Here is a 13,627-nt window from a genome sequence, read left to right as displayed (position 1 = left end):
TATTTTTTTTTTTTACGAAATTTTGTGAAAACTTACCTTTCTATGTCCCAAATACACTGTAATTTATTTGATTAAAAATATTTATTTGTTCGCCTTATTTTGAATTAATATCGAAAAAACTCCCTAATTTTCAATCGAAAATTCTGACGTCAAAATTTCAGCTTTTTTCAAAAAGTTGGTGTGCTTTCAGTTCGTTGAAATCTCTACTTTCCTATGGTAAAAAAATATATATATATTACCATAGTAAATCTTCTCAGAAAACGCAAAAAATAGTATGCAGTAACGCCCAGACCTGTCATCCCCTTCCTTACTTCTCTATGAAATACGAAAATTTTAGCCCATCTAAAGGCTTCACTTTTTTTTTAGGTCACTCAGGTATATATAAGTTATCTTAAAATAGTAATAAATAGGCATCTGATAATAATTTAAAGAAGATTCATAGAGAAGTAGGGAAGGGTATGACGGGTCTGGGCGTTACTGCATACGATGTTTTGCATTTTCTGAGAAGATTTTCTATGGTAATATATATATATTTTTTTACCATAGGAAAGTAGAGTTCAACGAACTGAAAGCACACCAACTTTTTGAAAAAAGCTGAAATTTTGACGTCAGAATTTTCGATTGAAAATTAGGGTGTTTTTTCGATATTAATTCAAAATAAGGTGAAAAAATAAATATTTTTAATCAAATAAATTACAGTATATTTGGGACATAATAAGGTAAGTTTTCACCAAATTTCGTTTAAAAAAATAAATTTTTGTAAAAGATAAAAATAAAAACCAAAAACTTGGTTTTTTGAATTTTTCACATCAATTTTGAGGTTATGTGAAAAATGTGTGAATACAAAAGTTTTAGATCTTTTTATTACCTACAACTTTGCCATTTAACTTTCTTCGATAGGACTTTTAGTTTTGCCGGAAATCGAGGTAAACCGTTTTTTACCCTTAAAACTCCCCCCCCTACCCCTTCCCGACCTCAGATCGACCGTAATTTATTTTTCCTTTCATTTTGATCATATTCCCCTGCCTTTCTAATGGGTTTCATCCTACTGTAATTTTTTTTGGTTTCAAAAATTATCGGCACTGGTCTACTCAGACGTCTTCTGCGTCTGTTTCATTGATTATTTTTAGGCAAGTAGGTTATTAGCCTTCTGTCTTTATATCAGGCATTGCATGCCATTAAATATTTGTGAAACACATACCAGTTTCCTCACGGTATATTTTCGCTATAATGAAATCCATTGGTACTCAACCAAGGTTTGATTACACGACCTCAAGGAGGATCGATACTAGCATTATTGGAATTAAGATACCAGACTTACGGCCTGGCCACGGGGATCGGCGGTGCGAACGGCGAAGCGGGAGGCGAGGCGACCATTCACGCGGCGCCGTTTGCAGGCCACACACAAGTCACGTTCGCAGCCGCGACCAGAAGGATGTTCGACAGCGAAATGTCTTTATCGAAATCATCTCCATATTGCTTGGAAAGTAATAGCTTTTGGTTCAAGGCCTAATATTTGGAAGAGATTGTGGAGTACATGATTTAAATAAGAATCGAGGTATAGATGGAGAATTCCACAAGAAGTACGAGAAATACAGGATATATCCAGAATTTTTTTTTGAGTATACCAGAATGAGTATGATTATATTCTTATGAATATTCAACCAGAATTGGAGAAAAAGTTAATGCAAATAGAATTTTAAGTGCCGCTGAAAAATTGTTTTTGACATTAAGGTTTATTAAATTTATGCTGTGGATGGCCAGACTTCCAAATAGCTGGTCTTGCCAGTATTTCAATAATAAAAACTCTGTATTCATTTTTCGCCGCGAAAACGACTAAACTTATTTAATCCCTGCTCTATTCGCCGCGACTGCCGCTCGACTCCGTGGCTTGCGCCGTACTGATTCATGCCTTTGTTTCGCTCGCCCGTCGCGACGCCAGTCGCCCGCGCGGTTCGCTCGGTACAATTCGCCGGTCGCCGTTGCGCGTGGTTAGTACATTGCTATGAGTTTATTTCAGTCGCTAGACGCTTCGCCGTTCGCATGGCGCGAATATTCGCATCGGCGAATGTCCCGTGGCCAGGCTGTTAATAGCAGGCATAATATTAAATTTGTTATGCTTAGGCTGTTTAGATGTTAAAATGTTATCCTAATCGTACAGACGCCGCTTACATTAGTGTTTCGTAAGAATATAATATTTATTTTCTATTATTTATAAACTTCGTCATATTTGATCATATTATAATTATTATTTAAATGCTAGCGAGTGTAACATTATTATTGCTAAGCAATTAATGACTGATATACAATTTAGTTTTGTTCTTTTTTAAGTTTCGATGTGTTATTTTCAAACCATTTATTCATAAAATGTATTACATTTAATACAATAAAAATCTTTAACGGATTTTTTTTTGATTGATTTCATTATTAATACAATATTTCAAAAACTTTATAGAGCCAGACTATTAAAAGACAATTTTTAAGTTAGATAATTTTAATGTGTAATAAGCGTAAAAATAATTTAAAGTAATAGGAAGAATAATTTTACATGTTTTCATTAGCTCGAGGCGGGAGTGAGAATGTACGCATGTACATAGTATTAATTAAATCGTAATTCAAATTCCGTATTCATTACCGCATAGCATCTCAATAATTATGACATAAATTGTTTGTTATTATACTGTGTAATTGATATAATAGATGTTGATTTTACGATAGCAGTTTAATGCATAAATCATTAACAGTCTTGACATAACTGAGATTTCTTAGTCAGGTTAGTGATTCAGATTATAATATATTAACTATGTACCAGTTATAGTGGTTGAGTCGATAGATGCGCAAATTTTTAGGTATTTTAAAAGTAAATAAATTGGGGGCCTCATAGCCTAGCGGTCTTATTAAGTGGCAGCTAGGTGAGGGGTACCGGGTTCGATTCCCGGTTCGAGGACAAGTTTTAATTTGTTTGTTTTCGGCCTTTGGGAGTGTTGTGCGGTACCGGGCGAGTGCCTAAACCGTACATGGAGGACACGGTCGAATTTCTAAAGACAAAGCACGAATTATAAAAAATCCTATACTTGACGCTGGCTAATGCACAAATCGTGCCAGAGCCATTAAAAAAAAAGTAAATAAAGTTATCTCCTCCACGTAAATATCTTGTAATGTTATGTATTAATAAATATGATTAAATCGCGTTAAAAATATTAACAGTAAGTGGTTTTTTGTCATTTTTGCGATTACCATGACAGTCGAAGCCATACTGATAAAATATTACTTTAAATGTAACTTGTTATTGCGCGTTAACAAAATGCACTTAAGATCGCCATTGAGAATAAATAATAATCGAATAATCTCGCTAATAATGTGTCAAAGTTACCTCAAGTTCCGTTAAAGTATATGGAATTCCGCTAATACTATATGTGCGAACTTTTTTCCATCAAAGAAAATCTTGCTAAAAAATTCGTGACAATGCCTTAAATTATAACTATGATATACTGTGTACCGTGAATTATAAATTTCTAAACACGAGACTAGACGTTACAAATTTTGGACAATGTATTTTACATAGTAATAAGATTAGATATGGCAAGTCTTAACTATTCTATTTCTTTTAATATTCCTTTTTCAAAACTGTGTATGTAAATGTAAATAAAGTGTCTTGGGTCGCATGAGTCAGCAGATCGCGCGATTGTAGCGTTCCAAACATGACGCGACTTGAGTATTTCAAGATTATATGCACTTTTTTTCTGTCGTTATATACAAAAAAGCCGTTATCGAATGTTAGACAATAAAACTCCAGACTCTTTAAGTGAGTTAGTTAAACACTAGTAGTCTAGTGAATGTAAGTGCGGTATCTCGCACGATCATAGTGCCATAACATAGAACACTAAGACTGTTAATGAACGTCTAAGCTTAAGCTGTTTTCCAGTATTGTAGAAAATTAAGTGAATTAAATATTACTTATTAGCCATGATTATTATATAGGCTATATTGTAATTTTATAAAGTTGCTCTCTATGATCTTAATAGTTAAAATAATAATAGATTAGAAGAGAAAGAAAACCATGTTTTGTTTAACTTGTTACGGTAAACAATATATGTATATAAATTTTACTACTAAAGATGAAATTATAAACATATCAACGTTTATATAAAATTACTGTGATAAAGCTTTCTTATAAGACAGATTTGTTTATTTTTATGTCTCGTAAACTTCCAAACAATATAATGAACGTCTATAAATCTTATATGTTTAATTATACTGCTAAATGAAACAAAGGTCAGATACAACTCTGTGTCAAATTCTTTGCCAACTTATTAAGTAACTACCGTAAGCTTTCCGTGCTAATTAAAACCGTTCTTTCCTTCTAAATCGAACTCAAAACATCCACTTTAAAAACCATGTGACTTAGCAGTAGTTAGATTTAGATTTAACAGAAATTAAATCACATCCTTGGTAAAGCTGCGGAGGTGGCTTCTTCTTCGATCAATCAAATTTGACACTAACAGTTCGAGTTGTGTATTTATTTTTATTACGTATTGCAGACATTACAAGTTGGAAGCTGAAATAGCTATGATGACGTGGCGAGTTGGTTGGAGTGACGTACTCATTGGTGCGAGTAGATTTCCTGGCAGTCTACATTCCCTTGCTCGAAGGTATAGCTCAGGGGTGAGTCATCTTAGTATTTAAATAACTATTACCACAAGTTCAGTTCGTTGGCGGTTGTTCTAGGGATGTTCAAATGTATGTTATATGAAACTCTTTGTTTGAAGCTGGGTGTCAACTGGCTTTAATCGTTTAAAAAATGAGCTTATAACTAACGTAACATTAGAGGTAGTGGGGTTGCTACGCTAACATAAAACTATCTTGGCTTATTTAAGGGTTCTTAAATCTAAGTGACGCGTATGTAACTTATTAAGAATATAAGTGTAGTCAACCTAATGGGCATGATCGGACAACATTATTGACAATTTATGAATGTGGGAAAAACTAAAGGGCTCATTTTGGCTTCAAGTATGCGACGATTGCTAAAATTTGGTTTGCGCTTCTAATTATTAACTGAAATAGATATTTGTAACTTAACTAATGTTGGGTTACATAACTCACGCCCTTCGAAAATAGTTTTTTTTTTTTAAAGACACCAATTGACCGAGTCCCATGTGTTATGGGTACAAGGCAACGGATATACATACATATTATAGATAGATAGACATATAAATACATATTTAAACACCCAAAACCTAAGCACAACACCAAATGCTCATCACATCGATATGTTCGTCTCAGCCGCGGATCGAACCTGGGACCCATGGATTCGCAGTCAGGGGTACTAACCATATCGTCGTATTATGTTGTAATAGATTCTAAAGTGTTTTTTAAATATAAGTTATTCTTATCTTACGTAAGATATATACACAGCAAGAAAATACTCATCACTTAGAAATTAAACTGTTTAAAATTGCTATCAAGCCTTACAGACTATTATTATGGTTATGAATCTTGGATGATATGAAGCATATTTCATAAAATCTGTTCTTTCCATTAATTCAGTGAATATTTAAACAGTAAACACTGAAATGAGCTTACGTAAAATGTTTGTGGATAAAACGCTACTCAATAAATTGTTATAAATTCACCCGGAGGGCCTAAAATTGATTTTGATAGAGCACTATTATCCAGACAACCGCTTGGACCACTAGCCCTAAAGGCCTGTTGAAACAACCTCTGTAATTCGATTGTCGAAAAATAATTCGAAATTTAAACTTGAAACCTGTTCACAGACTGCTTACTCAGACGAAGGCACGTCACTGGCTGGTGATAGACAAATTTACGCTCCTTGCGCCTTTTACAAAGGTTGTCGGGTTGCAATTAAAAAGGTTGACAAACAACGCATAGATTTGACGCGACCTTTACTCCTGGAGCTTAAGAAAATGAAGGACCTTGAACATGACCATTTAGCGAGGTTTTACGGAGCTTGTGTCGATCCCCCACATTGCTGCCTTTTAACTGAGTACTGTCCTAAGGGATCATTGCAAGATATACTGGAAAATGATACAATCAAGCTGGATTGGATGTTCAAAGTTAGCCTGATGCACGATATTGTGAGGGTGAGTACGTTGTGAAATATCTATTTAATATTAAAATTGTTAAAAAATGTTATTTATTTATACTTTTTTACCTTAATCAAAAACATACAATAACAAAAATAAAAAAAAGCAGCTTACAAAAGTTATAAGGCAACGGGCGGCCTTATCGCTAACAAGCGATTTCTTCAGGCAACCCTAAAGTGGAACAATGAAAAAGAAACATCTACAGAGGGTAGAAGAGTACAAGTAATGCAAAAATTATTAACAACAAAAAGAAAAAACTCAAAATAACACGTTACTATAACTAAAATAAAATAAAGTGAAATCTAAAGATAAAATAACAATAATAATAAATAAAAATATGTAGAAACAAAAATTTAAAATACAATCAGAAGGTTAACAGAGTCACAATAATTAATACATATAAGCAGAGCTAATTACGAGGCAGAAAGAAAATGATCAAAAAGAAGCTCTTTAAATAGATTTAAGGACTGAGCTCGTCTAATATCTTTTGGTAGGGAATTCCCTAGCAGGATACTTTGCACAGTAAAGGAGGAGTGATAAAATTCAGTTTTATGAATAGGAGTTTCAAGAATTAGATTGTGTAATGTTGTAATGCGTTGTTGTACTTTATTAAATATGCCGTCTACTTATTTAAATAGGACCACGAAAATATCCCTCTCTTGTAATCAAACGTAATTCTACCACAAATGCAAGCAATAAGCTAGTTATACTTCGCAATACAAGAGTGATCCTTAAATGCTTTAATTAAACCTTTCAATAAAATGACAAGTCGTTTTATTTTAATTGTGGCTGTGACCTGGGATCAATCGTTTCAGTGTCACCGCTCTTTCTCTCTAAAATTTATTAGCAATTTCAAAGATATAATTAATATTTCTGTCATTAAACGTAGAGGTAGGGAGATAGATTTCTTAATATAGGAATTAATGAATGCTAGAGAGAACATTATGTCTAATACACATACAAAACAAATGGTTCTATATTTCCATAAATAGTTGTACACATAGATAATATATTGTCTTTAGAAAACTTGGCCTAGATACAATAGGATTTTAGTCCGCAAACAAATCACTCTCATCTAGATCCATTTTCATTGTGAAAGAAATATCCAATACATTCGCGCTCCCAAATTAATTGTTCCTTTTGTATTTGTTATTCAAGCAAACAACATAACTTAATTCTCTTGTCGACACGTATTGTTGTGGCGAAAACAATTCTTTGTAGCTACGGCTTTGGGTATAACTTTGTTAGAGTTCGTTAAATATGGCTTACGCGAAACTTGTGTTAAGTATGCGCCTTTAGAGAAAACAATGGTTTTATGCGACATTTATTGACATAAATATAAAAATAATATATGGATTTAAAAATAAATTATTGCGATTGTTGAGAGTAAACAATTACTTAGCTAGTTAATAGACAATTATTAAACAATAGATAAATAGGATATTGAACCTGTGCTACCTTAAATCAGTATTTAACTATGAGGAAATCAAATTCCGCAGCTAAGTTAAAACAATTTAAATGTAGAGGCTTTGAATTCGAATAAAAAAAAATCCGCGCTTACATTTCACACTACTCAGATGCCCATTGGTCCTTAATACGAGTATATATTTATTACACATCTCCTATAAAAACATCTATCTCTAAAATATACTATAGCGGTATATGTCCATTTACATCATGTGTCTTCTTTTGTTTTTTCTTGTAGGGAAAATAAAGTATTAATTATTATTAGTTTATCAAAACAGTATATATAATAGAAAAGTTTAGGTTATAAAAATAGCGCTTCATATAGAGAGTTAGAGTGTATTTGAAGCTAAAAATAATTGAAATAGTATCTCGTATTTTGAATCCTAAATATTTAAAAAATCTTCATTGTTGACAGCTGATTAAACTATAGAATAGTTAATGCTGGGAGCGCTTGTCGTGTATAGGTTTTCACATAATCTTATCTTGTTCAGGGTATGCATTACCTTCATGGCACGGATATCCGCGCACACGGCGCTTTGAAGTCTAGTAACTGTGTGGTGGATTCCCGGTTCGTTCTGAAGATTACGGATTTCGGCCTTAACGCCTTGAGGACTTCTGAGAAGGATAAAAGAGCCCATAGCTATTGGACACGTAAGTAAACTAGAGATTTATATTTTCACGTTAACACAATAACTCAAACGCAAGTAATTTGATTTGTTGAAGACGTAATAATGTTGAAACCAACTGATAAATTAATACAAAATCCGTTTAGGCAATTACAACATTCGTCCTATATTCTATATTTGGAGGTATAACTATGCACTAATGACACCGTGAAATTTAAAAATATTTGAATTAATATCTCAAATGAATGAAACACTTTGTTTCAAGCTAGGTGTCAACTCACTTTAATAGTTTAAAACAAGGGATTAGCATAAAATTAGGGGATTGCGACGCTGGACTAACAAAAACTGTAACTTATTTATGTGTTCTTCTAAATGATATCTATTACCTATAAAGGATTGCGATGTCGACCTATTGTACATTATCGGAAAGGAGAATGTTATATTGTGTGTTTATGAGAATTTATGAGTGTATAAAAAACTAAAGGTTTCATTTATTATTAGCAAGACTGACGTATTACAATTTATTGTAGTGTAAGATGATTGTTAATTATAATGACTATGGAGTCATTATTATTATCGAACATTGAATAGTCGTTTCAAAATAAACCATTCGTATTACGGTTTTGCACTAATTTGACTTTGACGTTATTCATTTAATATGACAATAATGACAATGACAGCTGACACTAACACCATTGATTCAACATACTATTAAATTACTACAGACTATCCTAATAGTCTGTTTATTTGTAGATCTTAACTGATTTGACTTTGAAGTTATTAAATAATGAAAATGGTAGCTGATACCAGCGCCATTACGCCGACATATATATTTGTATCTTAACTAAAGTTATAAAACTTGTTTTGACAAATTATTTAATATCAATTTGTAGTCTTGGCTCATTCAGCATAACATATTATATAATCTACAAATTGTTAACTAGGTCTTCTTTGGACTGCCCCTGAGCTGCTTAGAATGGCGGACCCACCTCCCGAGGGAACGCAAAAAGGGGATGTGTATTCGTTCGCTATCATTATGCATGAAATAGTCAATCGCCAGGGAGTTTTCTGGCTTGGACCCGGCATTGAAATGTCACCTAAAGGTTAGTTATTTCTATGAACTTAAAATAATTATTATTTGTTATAATTTGACTTATAAATAATATATTTTATACATAGACTGTTACAAGTATAAAAAAAGGGTGCGTGTACTTATGTACGCGCGTAAGATGTTATACATACTTCTTTGGCATTATTAAAAATAGTTTTTGATTGCATGCAAATAATTAATTACAATTTAATAATCAAAGACTGGAAAAGGAATCATTATAGTCAATAAAGTTCAGTTTACATTTGAAAAATTAAATAAATAAATATTTATTATTATTCTCTTACATTAAGTGTAACATAAATTATATTACTATTCGAATGTTGTTTTTAAATTATGTCTAATGCCGTAGCATCTTCCGTGGGCAACTTCATTCTGTTAATTTTGTGTCACGGTGCGCGCGCATCGTTAAATTTCACTCTTATCAATTTTTCATAACGCGCCTAAAGAAGTATAACTTCAAAATATAAATTCAAAAATTAGTGTGAGTGTACTAAGAACCATTAAGGCAATGTATGGTAATAATGGTATTTTTAAAATAAATGAATGTCATGGCATATATGCTAAACAAACATAAAACATTACATTATGGATAAGAAACACAAGATTAAGTAGGAGATTTTGAAGGGACGATGAAAGTGGAGGTAATCGAATGTAATTTGAGTTAAAATAACGTTCAAACACTTCCATACAGAATTTCTAAACATTATTATCGTAATTTTATGCAATAACATGCCCATGCTTCAATATGTTAATTAATAAGTATTTTAATAACAATCGCCATATACAAGTGGTAACAAAAAGTGGCGGCAATATGAGGAACCAACTAGCCACGGAACTGAATTTGCGAATTAGGGACCTTCAAGAAAGCGTACCAAATCATAAAAGGCCGGCAGCGCACCCGCGAGCGCTCTGGCGTTGAGTTCCACGGGCGGTATCACGTAACATTCTGTTCTATAATAAATTATTTTACTTATCAACATTAAGGGTCTGTTTCGTTTAAGGAAAAGTTCTACGTTTAAGTTCCAAATTAGCTATTTATTACTTATTGGTAGGATAAACACTATTGTTGCGTTTCACGACTGTCAGATAGCGCTATTCGTCACATAAAGTTCATCATAAGCTTTGAGTCCGATGAATGTCAAATAGCACAATTTATCTTCCAAATAATTTATGTGTTGCATAGCTATTTGGTACCTTATCCATACATTGTGAAACAGACCCTAAGTCTAATGCGACCCTATTATATATTAAATGTAATTTACAGTAATCAGGTCGCCTTTCAGACTGCAATCTGAGGCACATGACATGCTTACTAATCAACTCGGAACTTTGATCTAAAACCTTGCCATTTGAATAGTATAATTAATAGCTTTGGAAATTTAGTTACATTAATAAATTATTAAGACAACCGCACTCTTGTTAAAATTTATCTTATGTAAAAATTCTCAGTAAAAATTTGGACAGTATTTTATATGTTGAAAACAAATAGTGTTGTTTTAACACTGGTATTGTTCGATGAATAAGTTTCGTCTTAAAAATACTAAGTTTGCCTTATTTTATTTCGCAATAATAACACAACAATATCATAAACAATAATATGTAATTGATAACGACATATTCTCTAACATGTTTGTAGTGAAAGTTCTATTTGTAGTTGTAGTGTAAATTCAAATGTGTGGATAAAATCTAAAATGAAATTAGTTAATCAATAGATTTTTACGCCCAACTCATACTTGCTTCTACGGTAAAGAAAACATTGAGAGGGAATTGAGGGACACAAGAGTCAGGTAGAAATCACTGACCAAAGGTTGTCTCAAGAAATATTGTCAATGAAACCGATGCAGAAATTGTTCCAGTGTCTATTAGGGGTTACGTGATTACAACATGACTCAAACACGTGAGAAAAATCTAAAAATGATCAAAGAAATGGATGTAATCTAAGGCCTATATAAGGATTATTATTATTACGAAAGAAAAAACATTACCTACTTAAAAGATCTAAAGCTTTATAAAATTATATTCAAGCCTGTACTGTGTTTAAAAACTCAAAAACCTTTCGAACTTTATAAAAGCTGTTAACGTGAAAAGGTTAATAAATCAGCCTCCAGGGAAATATAAAGGTAGACGTAAAAGTTTCTTGGGCATACAAAGAATTGAAAAGGAATGAAATCTCGTATTTTACCGGTACAACATCAATTTTGTTAATATATCCTAACACGCCAATAACAATAATGACTACGAAATGACTTTGTTTAACCTGATGTAAATTAATAAATACTAAGTTAAAATTAATTATTCTGTCTAGTGATGATCACATTATCCTTAAAAATATCTAACGGTTTCGTTTAATTCCGTGTAGATATACATACAGAAATATCAGTAAAAGTAATAATGTCACCCAGGCCGATTTGGGCATGGTGGCTTATCTCTAATGAGACATACCATGTTTGCAGAAGATATAATAGTGCCCAATTATTTATAATAGTGACACAATAGAACTCTCTATTCAATAACACTCATACTCTCATGGGACAACTATATACGTACATATCATCAATGCTTAAATACAATGGTAAAATTATTCCGTATAAAATCCAAATGTAGTTAAAACCATTAAAATATACTCGGGATGCAAAATAAAATCCTTTTCAATACGATACAAAAGGGAAATGCGTTGAATAGTATTGATACAGTGAAGAGTTGATAGTCATATATTCTAATCATCGCGCGTTACATATATTTTGGCAAAAGGCGGACCCATTTCTAGATCACTGTTTCTCATGGATAGATGATCAGCCACTTTCATCACCGGGTTTTTAAGGAGCGAAAGTTAATTGGGTATATAAAATCAATAAATATTTCTTCTCAGCTAGGGTTCAAACGCCCGACCTCGGGGTTGATATCGCAGGACTACATTTTTCTTTGCGCGTCTATAGGAAACCCATATATAAGCGAAGATAAAATTTTATCAAGACTAGACACAGTTTTTATGATCAAAGAAATTACAGAGAACCATATTTGCGGAATGTCGTTCGCGATCTTAAAATGTTTATGACAACGGAATTCTTTTGTACCGAGTTCCTGGTCTACATAGATAGGAAAGAAGAACATTAGAGAGTTTATGAGCTATAAAATAAAATGTAATGTTTCACAATCCTGGTACGAGATTGTGTCAATATTGGCAATGTTTGTGTTTATTGGTTTTGAATGCGTTTGTGTTATTAAATGCAAATGAAAAGTAAACTCATGTAAAATTAACAGAATTATATAAAATGCCAAAGAATTTTGAAGAGAACTTCATTTTGGAAAATATTTTTAGTAGTAAGTTGGCTTTCAAGATAATCAAGTAAAATTTTTGCATAATTCAAATTTGTTGATTTATTGTATTTAAACCGCATTTGAGAGTGTGCTGTTGTTTTTATATTCTGGTTGTTACATTTAATATACATTTTAATAGATTTTTTCAAATACGTACTTTAAGCCTAAAGAAATATTAAATATTTTTTCTAATAAAGATTATACTTTTTAAAACTAAGATTACAAAGTCAAATGTTATGTAATGTGTATTTAAATTATTTTAAAAATTATTTTTACATAATAAGCAAGTTTACGTTCTCAGTTCAATGTATAACGTATTTGAAATTTAAAGCTTTTGATCTTTACTTTTAAAGAAATAATCGAGGCAGTGCGCAGTGCTGGTTTCCGACCCAACACAAACCAATACAGATCATGTGAGGCTGATGATGCTACAGAGTTGATGAGACGATGCTGGGCTGAAGACCCAGCTGAGAGACCAGACTTTGCTCATTTGAAACATGCTATACGACGACTTAATAAGTAAGTTTTTAGGTTTTTGATATAAACATATGACATAATTTTGGTTTTAACATTTAGGTAGTTGTTATTTCTGTCACTTTTGGAACGAAGTTCCTTATCGCGCGTTGTGAAAGGGGGCTAGACGGAAAACATTCTTACGAAAAGTTGTCACGACACTTTTTTGCTATTTGCTATTGTAATACACCGGTTCTCGTCCGATCACCGAAGTTAAGCAACGCCGGACCAGGTCAGTACTTGGATGGGTGACCGCCTGGGAACACCTCGTGATGTTGGCTTTTTTTTCGTCGTAAGATTGGTGTCGAGAAAATCTATTGTTATGATACCAATTAGCATATAAATTAATCGAAAGGAATTTCGTTCCATCCGGGTGTCCCTTGACACCTATAAAGTTATTGTTTCAATACAATTGTACAGTTTTAAAAGTATGACATTTTCATTACCGATTGAAAAAGTCCTTAAAAAACTTGCGTACTTTATAT

At 32.5% G+C, this 13,627-nt stretch overlaps 1 protein-coding gene across 3 annotated transcripts in view; it reads left to right on the top strand.

Moving 5' to 3' along the window:
- The window catches only part of LOC125053603 (atrial natriuretic peptide receptor 1-like), a 140,454-nt gene that overhangs the window by 119,222 nt on the left and 7,605 nt on the right, over positions 1 to 13,627 (top strand). For all 3 annotated transcript variants that reach the window (XM_047655027.1, XM_047655028.1, XM_047655026.1), the window contains 5 exons: positions 4,542 to 4,665; positions 5,778 to 6,104; positions 8,066 to 8,225; positions 9,145 to 9,303; positions 12,983 to 13,148. In XM_047655027.1, coding sequence (XP_047510983.1) covers positions 4,542 to 4,665; positions 5,778 to 6,104; positions 8,066 to 8,225; positions 9,145 to 9,303; positions 12,983 to 13,148 — 936 coding nt within the window. The remainder of the gene's footprint in view (positions 1 to 4,541; positions 4,666 to 5,777; positions 6,105 to 8,065; positions 8,226 to 9,144; positions 9,304 to 12,982; positions 13,149 to 13,627) is intronic.

Source organism: Pieris napi, chromosome 11 (genome assembly GCF_905475465.1).
Source record: "Pieris napi chromosome 11, ilPieNapi1.2, whole genome shotgun sequence".
NCBI classification, from domain to species: domain Eukaryota; kingdom Metazoa; phylum Arthropoda; class Insecta; order Lepidoptera; family Pieridae; genus Pieris; species Pieris napi.
The sequence above is the reverse complement of the archived record's forward strand: the minus strand, read 5'-3'. Positions and strand labels throughout refer to the sequence as shown.